The sequence below is a fragment of the Misgurnus anguillicaudatus genome, chromosome 23 (assembly GCF_027580225.2).
Source record: "Misgurnus anguillicaudatus chromosome 23, ASM2758022v2, whole genome shotgun sequence".
Lineage (NCBI taxonomy): Eukaryota > Metazoa > Chordata > Actinopteri > Cypriniformes > Cobitidae > Misgurnus > Misgurnus anguillicaudatus.
In genome coordinates this window covers 17449750-17462357 of record NC_073359.2, presented here as the reverse complement: position 1 = coordinate 17462357, position 12608 = coordinate 17449750, and the positions used below count along the sequence as shown (strand labels likewise).

General features: G+C 36.4%; 1 protein-coding gene across 1 annotated transcript in view; it reads right to left on the bottom strand.

The window, feature by feature from the left end:
* Window positions 1–4467: 4467 nt before the first annotated feature.
* Window positions 4468–12608, bottom strand: part of ell (elongation factor RNA polymerase II) — a 51607-nt gene continuing 43466 nt past the window's right edge. Inside the window, exons 9-12 of the mRNA XM_055216801.2 lie at window positions 12383–12449; window positions 12081–12252; window positions 6707–6751; window positions 4468–6623 (exon numbers count right to left, since the gene is read on the bottom strand). Coding sequence (XP_055072776.2) covers window positions 6507–6623; window positions 6707–6751; window positions 12081–12252; window positions 12383–12449 — 401 coding nt within the window. The 3' untranslated portion in view covers window positions 4468–6506. The remainder of the gene's footprint in view (window positions 6624–6706; window positions 6752–12080; window positions 12253–12382; window positions 12450–12608) is intronic.

The window sequence follows — 12608 nt, the reverse complement described above, 5'->3', positions numbered from 1 at the left end:
TTTGTACTTTTATTTGATTCAGCAATAAAACACATCAATAAATATTCTTATTTAATGTGTATTTACGTATATATTAGGCTATATTAATAGTATTATGTAATGTTACCATCTTTCTAAATTTTTTTTGGAAAGTTGTCATTTTTTTCTTTTTCTGTTTAAAAAAATTCACTGAAATATGAAATTTTATTATTTTATTTATTTATTATTAAAAAATATTTTATAATAAAAGCCATCATATTATTTTCTCGTATGGGGCTCAAATTAGAATTCAAAAACCACATACATCCATCATTAAAATAATGACTCCATGTCTTCCAAATGTCTTCTGAAGCAAACCAATACATCTGGGCAAGAACATTTATATTTTATATCTATTTACATAGGTGCATATGATTTTCTTGGTTGTCCTCAATGTGAAAATATGAATCTCAACCCCTCAGTCACTGGTGAACAGGGTTCAAGTATGCAGAAGATGCTGAAAATCAAAGATTCTGCAGGACCTGGTATCAATGAACAGTTTAATGCTCAGGACAAACAAAGATACCTTTAAAGGAGTGGTCCACTTTAAAAGTGGGGCCCATTGACTTACCATAGTATTTTTTCCTACTATAGACCATTTCATCGGGCGCATGTGCGGTGATGGGATAAGCGCTGGTCCGAACTTTACTTCCGGTTTCTGTTTGTTTAATGGTCTGACTAGTTGCTGAAACTGAACTCTTAAACAAATACCTCGTCGAAAATAACAAATGTTTTGGGTTCCTATGTAACCTATGTGTTGTTTATTTTACTTGTTATATAAATAAACTACTTTAAAGGACAAGTTCGGTATTTTACACTTAAAGCCCTGTTTTCAGGTTGTTTATGATGAAATAGAACGGTTTTGACTGAAATTTTGACATATGCGGCTGCCCCAAGAATTTCCGGGTGTTTGTTAATCACCTCCCACCTCTACAACGGGTGTATAGGTGCACTGGAACAATCCTTCCTAAAAAAAAAATTCCAAAGTGTATGTTAAATTTAAATCGTTCTAGGATGCATTTTATATTTTTAAACCATAGATGCAGAAAATCCCACTAAATTTATATATGAAATGTGCATACAGTTTACATGGATAAAACAGTTTGAGCTGGATCACTGCCCCCTATAAAATTTAATCAGTGGACTCTCTATTTCAAAGTGATGCTTTCAAGTGTTACATTGAACTGAGTCCCAAATATGTACCAGGCCATTACTGCGATGTTAAATTCCACACAAACTTTATTTTTATTGACTGAATTCACATGAACGCCACACCCAGAGCAATAGAGTGAAATAAATAAATAAATAGAGTAATGTATGGATACCATATAACACCCAACTATGTTTGGAAAAAAAAACAATGCACGTCTAAAAAAAAAATGAGTCGAAAACAAAGGTTGTTAATCTTTCCCAAGCAAACACATGCATAGTAACCTAACCCCAACCTCATAAGCTATATTAAAGACATTCCCACATTCCTGAGAAGGAATGTAAATGTGGACATTCGAGTATAATTTATGGACCTAAGTAAACAGAAAACAGGAAGGAAAGTCTTTAATCTTGAGGGCGGGGTCTCCTGTCAGGGGGTTCAGTGTAATGGGATGAACGAGGACACAAGCAAACGAGCCAGGGACGAGAGACTGGCACGTGTCCAGACTGAACTCTCTGACTCCCCTTAAAATCGAGGCCAAAGTAGCAGCCTGAAGCCAAACGAGATTTGGATTTCTGAGGATCTCACACTTGTTGGCATTCCCACCCATTAAACATCTGTTATAAACAGATCGATATTCGATGAGTTTTGATTTAATCTGATGTTTTATTTGGTCTGTGGTGTTTATTGCAAATACTGTTATATTACCTATTAACTATTTGGTTCACCAAAAAATGAAAAAATCTGTCATCATTTATTTAACCTCATCTGTAACAAAACCGTTCAGAAGTTCCATTGGCATCCAGAGTAGGAAAAAATGATGGAAGGATGATCAGTTAGGTTACAAACATTCCTCAAAATATCTTTGTGTTAATAAAACAAAGAAATTAATACAGGTTTAACAGCGTAAGGGTGAATAAATGACAAAATGTTAATTTTTTGGTGAACTATCCCTTTAACCTGCACATACAAATATATGGCAACTATATGAGCTTAGTTAGGCTGCATTAAACAAAGGCAGTTCTGCCACCTAGTGGTCATTGATTGAATTGAATTGATTTTTTAATAAAATACTGTAGCAGACAATTTGACTCATGAAAAACTACTGTATTATTGTACCACAATAAACAATAGTAAGTTGTATTATTTTGTATTATATAATATTCACTCTAAAAATGCTGGATTATCAATACAGGGTTTGTCTCTTGCCCCAACACAGCCATTGGGTTAAATCAACCCAGAACATTTTCACATTTGACCCATGGGTTAAAACAACCCAGCATATGTTAAATTACAACCAAACGGGTTGGGGTTGTCCTTTTTTAGTGTAGCAACAGACTATAGTATAGTATATTACTGTAGTATTAACTTGAGTGATAACCTGGAGTAAAATCTGAAGTATACTTTAGCATCTACCATAGTAATGTTTAAAAACACAATTTTGGAATTATAAGCTTTTTAAAAATACAGCATACTACAGTATTTTCTCATACAAATTGTACCATATAAATGGAATTAATGCAATATATGAAGAGTTTGGTTCCAAAACCAGATAATTAAATAAATTCAAAACATGTTTATTAATGTTATCATTTTTATTGTGTTTTATTGTGCTAGCTGTATTTTGTGTTATGCAGGCTTAAAGGGACACTTCACTTTTTTGAAAATATGCTTATTTTCAAAAATAACCAAAGAGTTTCGATATTTCGACTTTGCTGCCGTACCATGGGTGCAGCAGGCGCAATGATATCATGCAGTGCCCGAAAAAAGTCCCCTTGGTAACTTTCAATAGCAGGCGACAATTTTCGGGCACTGCGTAATATCATTGCGCCTGCTGCAGCCATGTTACGGCAGCAAAGTCTTAGATTTTTACGCCAGAACGAGAGTATAGTTCCTAGCCATATAGGCCTAGAAAACGCCAACTTTTACTTTTTCGTCGGTCTTAGTACACGATGTAACTATAGAATAGTTTTAAATAGGAAAAATATCAAAACTCTTTGGTTATTTTTGAGCGCGATGCTAATGGTCTAATCAGATTCAATGGATTGTGCTAAGCTATGCTAAAAGTGTTACTGCCAGACCTGGAGATCAGCTGAATGGACTCCAAAACTGTAAAAAAAAAATCAAACGTTTAACTCTAGAGGAACTGGAAAATGAGCCTATTTTCGAAAAAAGTGGAATGTCCCTTTAAATCAATACACACCAACTGCAGTTTGATATTACTTTATAACGCACAATCAAAAAACAAAATTTTTGAAAAATAAAAAAATGAAGTTATCTGGTTTTGGAACCAAACTCTTCATATAGGGGCGGTATCCTAGACAGGGATTAGACTAATCCTAGACTAAAAAATAAATAAATAAGCAGTGTCCAAACTGAAAACAATTTGCAATGACATATCTTAAAATGCATCAGTGCCCTTTGTTTTGTACCGAGCCCCTAAGGTGACATTGGAGTAAAAAAATCTAAAGTTTAGTGTCATGTGCTCACGTGAAACTTTCATGTGCAGAATTTTTTTTTAGTTTAGTTTCGCATGCTCACATGAAACGTTCGCTCGCGTAGGGCTGGGTATCGATTCAGATGTTCCAGATCAATTCAATTTCGATTCACAAGCCATCAAATCGATTCGATTTCGATTCTCGATTCAATTTTCAATTCCGGTTCTCGGGTCGGTTTTTATACTCGATTCTCTATTCAACTCGATGAATATAGATTTTATACAAATACTATAATATTAAAAAAAACAGTGAACATAAGTTTACAAGTGGGTAATTAATAAAAAGAAATTAAAAGCCACAACACTATCGTTGTCGTCTTGCTTGCGAAATCTAAAATGCTTCCATACCTCTTACTTTTTATGTGAAGGTGGCATCAACGTCGCCGCACCTAAAACCGCCATTTTAAGCACCTAATGAAAGCATGACAGACTCCTTGGTAACATTGCGCAAGGCAAAAAAGATGATGACATCTAGTGAAGAAGATATGGAGAAAAAAATCGATTCTGCATCGTTCACGTAAAAAAACGATTAATCGAAAAATCTATTTTTTTGCCAAGCCCTACGCTAGCGCACGTGAAACTATCACGCACGTACATGAAAGTTTGCGCAAGCACGCGAAACTAAACTTTATTTAATTTTTGCTCCATGTCACCTTAGGGGGCTTCGTAGGCATGTTTGTTCAAACTAGTATTTTTTACAAATTAAACTAAGGCCTAGCCCTGGCTTAAGCTAATCTCTGCCCGGGAAACCGCCCTATAGTGTCTGTAGCTCAACTGAAGCACAACACAAACACAAAACCAGTCAGTTTCCAAGAATTTTATTGAAATATCAAGATAAATCTCATCCCCGTTCCCTTATTGTTTCAAAAAGCGCGCTTTGGGTTTTAGCGTTGACATCCACAACTTTCTATTCCAAAGCTCCTCGATCCCTTAATTTTCTTTTTTTTGTGCTAAAACAGCAACATATTTCATTTGATGCAAACCTATACAACAGGTCATTTGGCACATTTTCCCTGACATTTCGTCTTATCACAGAACCGTTTCAACGGGTTCCTCATTCACATTCTTCGTTAACTTGTTGCATCCTTTTTAAACGGCTTGATATGCAACTTAAAAAGACAGTAACCTGCAAGTAAACTGATCATTGTGTTCAAAAATAAATACTTAATGATTTTCAGGAATAAAGTATTTTCTTTACATCTCTTTGCCTCTGTGCTTCATCTCCTTCCAGTACATTAAAATTGCGCTTTAAATCACCAAACTAATTCTGGCCAGGTATGATCAATATTTGGCTTTGAATACTCTTGAATATTAACCAGCAGTGTAAAACCACTGAAAACCCAGGTCTTTTCTTTCATCTTTAAACAGTCAGAAAGCATGCTTACACAAACAGACAAGGCAGGTATGTCCCTGCAACAAAACCCAGGTAAGCAGTAAGAGCGAGAAGCTGAGCAAAGTGCTGAATTTTAATATTTCAACAACAACAAAAAAAAAGAGTTCAGATATCACAAGTACAATTGATGCTTCAACAGGGCCTGACAAATGAGCTTTCATGAGGCAGATATCGCAGTAACGTGAGGAGATCCTATTGGAATACGTCATAGGTTTGTAATAGATCCTCTGCACACAGGTACACAGGATAGGGCTTTCTGACGAAACGCTTTAAGTGAATGAAATATAACAGTCGTCTGGGAAACGTGGAGGAAAATACTGTCGGAAATGTTTGAGCGAGTCTAACCTGCTAAAGGGTTGTGTATTTCAGGCCTGTCGACGTTAAAGGGAAGAATGCCATCGTAATTTTGGCCATAGAGTCTGGACCTGTTATACATTACAAATAGCAATACTGTAGATACAGGAGAGATGAACCACTGCTCAGAAGAGGCACACGGTTGCAAGATTTGGCCACAATCACACCCGACATTCTGTTCCTCAGATACGAAAGGTTTGTCATAAAGTGGTACTATGTTAAGATCTGGTCAGATCAGGTAACCATCTACACAAAGCTTTGTAACCTGGTGCAACACTGTAGTGCTCTCATACCTCTGGAATGACAAGTTCAACTCTGGTCTACCAAAGCTGTCTCCATTGTAGGTTAATACTGACCGAAGCCTCCAAGGAGATGTCCATTGCACATAGTCTAGCGCGCTGCACAAAATAAAAGACCAGAGAAGCCAAATAGTGCCATTTCATACACTGGAGCACTTAAAAAATATAAACTGGACTGCAAAGGGGATCTCTTAAAAATCCAAGGCAGCTTTTGCATAAAATACTGACTGAAAGTAAAGACCAAAGGGCTTGGAAGAGATGTTTAGCATTCATACAGAGGGAGGGAGAAATGAATAAGCATACATTCCCTATGGAAGACGAAAAGAAAAAAATAAATATAAAAGAAAATAAAATATAGTTTATCATTAGATCCTTTCATTTCAGAACATACAGAAAAGATAACCACTTAAATTTTGCCTCTCTCTCTCTAAATCTGCATCTTAAAGTATCAGGAAACTAGGACTGGGAATTACCTAATCCACTTCGGTGTTGGTTATCCGTGTTTCGGCCACCGAGCAAAAGAGCAAGATCTCCGAAGAACAATCTTTCTCACAATGAACAGGGAAAGGAGCCGGCAACCAATGGCTATCCCATAATGCATTAGGCTACACGGGTAAGTCCCGTAAAAAAAAATAAAAATGAAATGGGTCTCTATTGTCCTCACTAGAGGACTTGGCTTACTACAGAAAAAAGTTTCGTGGCATTTTACATTTTTTAGAGCAAGCCAAGGAAAACAAATCCAGTTTCTTTCGCTCTCGAAAGAGAAGGAAAGATCAGGAGAAAAACATCTTGATATTAGTGCCAGTTTTGAAGTTGCTGTTGATCATATTCTGCTATGAGTTTTTTAATATGTGCCAGTTTGTTGTGTAGATATTCACAGCGGTTCTTCTCTTGGCTGTAGTTTGGATTAGTCTGCGAGAAGAGATCAGGATCAGGATTTTAAGGAACAAATGCATTGGTGGCGTTGCAAAAGAAAAAAAAGATTGCCGGCTTACCTTTTTTATTTTGCGATACTCTTCAAGTATCTGATTGTGGATTGTCTGTGAAAAGAGAAACCAGATCTTTACATCTGTGTTTTCATATACAGTATTTTTAAATGCATCAATAAGGATATAAAAGGAATTACATTCACAACTCCAAAACGCTACTTTATGCTCCACACCAATTTTTTTTTACATCTTATAAGATTTTAAAAATGTGAGACCACAAACATGAGGATAAAAAAATCCTAGATTTAACAGTTTTGCACCTATAGTGTGTGGTGTGCCATGACGTGTGAATGATAGCACACCACATACGAACAAAGTCTTGACTGTAAACACAGGACATCTCACAAAATCTCGAGACTTCAGAATGAGCATGATAGAAGATATGCAGGAAGAAATTTCAATGATAGTGTATGGAATGATATTCACAGAAAATTTAAGGGAAAAAAGAAAAGGGGTTGGGTGAAGTCGTGGAGAGAGCGGAAACATGGTCTGTACAAGAACACTTTGCATCAACTTCACTTTGTACTGCGCTATGACTGCTTCCGTCTTCCATCATCTCACTTTCTGAATGGATATTTTTTAATTTCACATGATAATCTCAAGAGCGTGCACGCGTTTGTCCTCGGGGGTTCCCCCACACATCAGGATTTCTGATCGTAACTATAAAACATGTTCAATATTTATGATTAGCGATTTGGGGTGGCTCCAATGTTCTTCCGATCAAGTTCGGACACTCTTAACACACCTCAAACCAAGATCATCTGTAGAACCATCAAGATAATCAGAACGTAGCTAGGATTGTCGGAAGGGGGGAAATCGGCCCAAAATCAGCCCGATTATCTTTTGGTGTGTACCCAGTAGGAATGTATAACGATTAATCGCGATTAATCTATAGCAGAATAAACGTTTTTGTCTACATCATATATGTGTGTGAGCTGCGTATAATAATTATGTATAAATAAATATGTACACATGCATGTATAATTTTAAGAAAAATTATATTTATATATCAAGTGTTTATATTATAATATATATATATTAGGGCTGTCAAAATTAACGCGTTAATAACGCGTTAACGCAAATTCATTTTAACGCCACTAATTTTATTAACGGAGATTAACGCAACGCGCAATTTCTGTTTGACCCTTGGTCCAGCCCATAGTTGAATGAACAGAGACGCAGTCGCAGACAAATGTGACTCTCTCTAAATGAGTAAAAGGTTTTCATAGAAATAAGAACATTAAGCAAATTGTCTACCAAATCCAATGCTCTAAATGCTCGTTGGACATCTGATATGATCTTTATTTATACGTCTGAGAGGTGTAACGTTACCGTCCTCCTAATGCTTAATCTAATACAAAGATGCGTCTCAATTCATTTTGGTTTCGCTTTTATGCATGACTTAGAAAATAGACTGCAGGACTTGCTTGATGTTAAAAGAGTCATTAAGAGAGATAAAGTTCGGTACCTGATTAATGTTAAAGAGTTATTAAGAACGACAAGACTCAAAAGCGATCCCCTCACGCTGACTGACTGATATCTGAAGCGCGTGCACACAGACGCGCGAATGCGCGACCCGGATATATAGACATCTACACAAAATTACAGTTTTACAAATATCTGTTTTGATAAGAATTCACGCAGGTAGGCTCTATAATCTGTTATGTTTTAAGTAAATGTTTTGTTAACTGTTGGGTAAAACTATCTGATGTGTAACATTATATTAGATCACTTAGATTTTAAGCAGTCTGTCTCAATGCCAATCAAACAAAAGGAAAAAAAGTTGAACATACATTGATGATGTTTTTGCTTTGTGTGTGCTAAATCTATTAGTTTTACCAGTGATTTTAAGGTATTGATGTGGTAATATAATGGATGTGGAAATGTTTGTGGTAATTTGACTCTTTCAACTTCAAACACGTGTAGTTCTGTCATATTTTGTTAACAAATCATGCATTGTTCTATGTTTTAATAGAGAATGTCAAAATATGAACAACTATTTTTTAAAAATTTGCTAATTCCGACTCAACTTGCCAGCACAGGTCACAAATGATGCAGCAGCAAACAAAAATGGAGAAAGAAAAATCTTCTGAAAGGAAAATTCAAATACAAAACAATGGCTGGTGATTCTGTTAAAATGTAAACAGGCTGTTGTTAACATACATTCCCATAAAGCATCTATATATGTATATATGATTAGAATATTAAAAACCTGAAAAGTGTTAAATTAGGGTAAATTTAGAATGGATAAAAATGTGCGATTAATTTGCGATTAATCGCAGTTAACTCATGAAATCATGCGATTAATCTAGATTAATTTTTTTAATCTATTGACAGCCCTAATATATATATATAATATAAATTATACATAAATATACAAATGTGTACACATGCAAACATTTCTTAAATATATACATGCATGTGTGGGCATTTATCTATACAAAGTTATTATACACAGTTCACACACATATATGACGTAAACAAAAACGTTTATTCTGCTATAGATTCATCGCGATTAATCGCCATGCATCCCTAGTACCCAGCATAAGAATATTGAACCAGTCCGGTGGGAAAGTGGCTCACATAATCACACTAGGGATGTTCATATTGACCTGTTAACCAAAAAGGTAAAAATTTATGACCGATTAATATTATCAGTATCAAAAAATTTGACGACGCACTGTGCGTGTCAACACATGCCTACAGCTATTGGGCCTTCAGACATTTTAACTAACAAATTATGAATCAATAAAAACTTGTACTACAGACGTTTTAACTAACAAAACATGATTCAACAAAAACTTTCTTCTAAATGTTTGCAACAACGCAAGAACAACTAGGGCTGGGCGATTAATCGAAAAATAACCGAAACCGAAATTCAGAACCTCTAACCGACATTATTTTATCATGTCGGTTATTTTGGTTTTTAATCCTGTTAATACTTTCCCTTTAAAAACAAACTGCTGCGTGTGATGTTGCGTAACTCCGCCCCATCCTGTCAGTGGCACAGCGAAACATGGAGGAGAACTCAAACACTGTTTAACTGAGCAGCAGGATCATCTAGTGCCCAAAAGAAGCACAGTACTTTTTTTTAAGAAGTACTCGCGAATGTGCAGGCACCTGTGACAAAAATACGGAATGCGCGATCGGGTTTTTACCGCACACGCGCTCAGTTTAATCTACCGATGGGTCTCTAAGCAGCCCGGGTAATGTCATTACATCTCTCACTCACTCAAAACCGCGAAAAGACGCGCCCGCGTGAGTTTAATTAGACACTTCAGAGATGACGGAGAGAGAGAACGGGAGAACTTCTAGTCTACATTAACACCAAAAGCATTACAGATGAGAATAAATGGCTTAGACATCAGTGCCCAGTAAAGAAAAAATGGATCGAATACAAGAAACGTGTAAAGGATACAGTCCAAGTATGTATTTTGCCCTACTCATCTCATTACAATATGCTATCTGGATACAACTTATTATGTATGTATCTTATGTCTATAATTAGTCATGGGGGTTGTATGATTCTTTGGTTCATAACTTCCCATTCTGAAAGTTTCATCAATTGTACATAATGACATGCAACATCTGCATAGAGTTAAGTCTATTCAATATTTTTCAGTAATGCAGTTATTTTGGGAAAAATGTGAATAATTGCATTGCAGGCTGATTTAAGGTGTGCCCTAAACTTTCCAACCTTGTCAGTGAACTATGAGGCAAAAAAATAATCGTTTATTAATCGTAACCGATGTCAAATGTTAGATTAACCGAGGTTTTGATTTTAGGTCAAATCGCCCAGCCCTAACTTAGACCACACGTACGCAATAATCATGAACAAGGAAAAAATATAACACAGATATATATTATAGTGTTCTTTTTCGTTGTTCATGATTATTGCGTACGTGTGGTCTAAGTTGTTCTTGCGTTATTGCAAACATTTAGAAGAAATTTTTGTACAAGTTTTTGTTGAGTCTGTAGTACATTTTACGAACAAATTTGTGCGTACTAGGGATGCCACAATTCTCAATATAATATTAAACCGTTCGGTTCGACCCCCACGGTGCAATACGCGCATGTGAATTGCGGTTTTTCGGTTTATCCATCCAAATCTGTCAGTTTTATATTCCCTGCACTTTTGTTAATGTGCGCGCCCACGTGATCTGCACGCCACAGCGAGTTGATATCCAGTCACTGTGCGCTAGCTGCTTTAACTCTGCTTGCAATGCTGGTGTCAGATTCCATTCGCGGGCACGCACACACCCAACAGAAGTATGACAACAAAATAAAGCAGCACCACTGTCTTTTTAATCTGAGGTGTGGATTAATTATTTGCGCGTGTAGATTACATACAACATCAATGTAAAGATGCAAATTCGTGTGGCCACTGTGGTAGAGACAATCCGGATTTAATATCTTTGGATAGTAATCCTCTGGACTGATTGCGTGCTCTTTGATAATGTAATGTTGCATGAACATTTTATAATATATGAATCCTGGTTCGGCTGTTGATCTGTTGCTGCTGCTTATACATTGAAATTAAATAAAATGTTTGTATTGTTTTTACTGGGTCACAGACAACCGTCAACAATTTTACTCAATGACAATAATAATATTCATAATTATTAAAATCTTGTAAATTAACGGTTAATGTTTGGTTAACAAGTTGCGGATATCGGTTGGGAATATTAACTGAAATGAACATCCCTAAATCACACAATGTTAAAACATGTTGAATAGCATTAAACAGTTTATAACGATGAAGGAAGCCGCCAGGAACTTTTAGGGATTTCATTTCGACAAGAATTGAACCTCGAGGTCATTTCGATGGTATGCTCCTACAATAAAGTTAATGGAGACTTGTCCTTATAACCTCCTGCCCCCTGTATCCTTCCTCACGCATGTTTGCAAATTGATAAAACTAATGGATCATCATGAGTGACATTAATGCAAAAACTTTTCATAGCACATCAATTCTGTATTTTACTAAGCACCAACAAATCATTAAACCGAAGGTTTTTATCAATTTCCTAAACACACAGGAAACAAACAAAATGAATGACAACACTTTACAACATGCTGCTTTGGTTATTTTACATTTTGAGCACCAATCAGTCCCAATTTTTTCGTTTATCTTTCTCTTTGATAAAAACGCTTTCATACAGTTTCCCAAATTACCAAACCACTCGCTTTTGACGTGCAAACTACGCCTGAACTCTGGATGAGTCAACTAACATATCTCATTTTCCGGCTGGGCTCTGACAGCAAATTACAAACCAATAAAAATGAGGAAGTTGTAATTGCACAAGCAGACGTTTACAGCGTGCTTCTGACCGAATGAAGCGTGATTCTGCGGATGTTTACAGAGAAGATCAATCGATACCTTGTACTTGTCTGTGCCTTGCTGGAGTTGTTTGAGCTCGGAGTCGAGTATAGTAAACTGTCGGGTGATGCTTTCTATACGTGCGTGAAGGCCCCGGTACTCGCTGTACTCGGAGTTGAAGTCGGTCTTGTAGCTCTGACGTTGCTCTTGCGAACGTATCACCGTGTACTTTCTGTTGAGGAAAACAACCATTGTTTCATATCACTTTCTTTAATGCTACACATCGCAAGTTACACATTACCTCAAAAGGTATAGACAAAAACACGTCAAACTATTTGGCCTTTGCTAGAAAGGGAGCTTACGATAAATAGTCTGCCGTCTCTGACGAAGACGCAGGAATGCTGGAGCCGTCGCACGTTCCATTCAGACCTAAAAAAAAGAGAGCGAGAATTCAAGTGCTTTCATTTTGCAGAGCGGGGAAGACAAGCAAGGACGCTACTTTATAACGTCAGCCAGCACAAATAGTGAGCAAAAAATGTTGCCCTTGAAACAAACATGAATATGCTGAATAGAAATGTGCAAGGAATG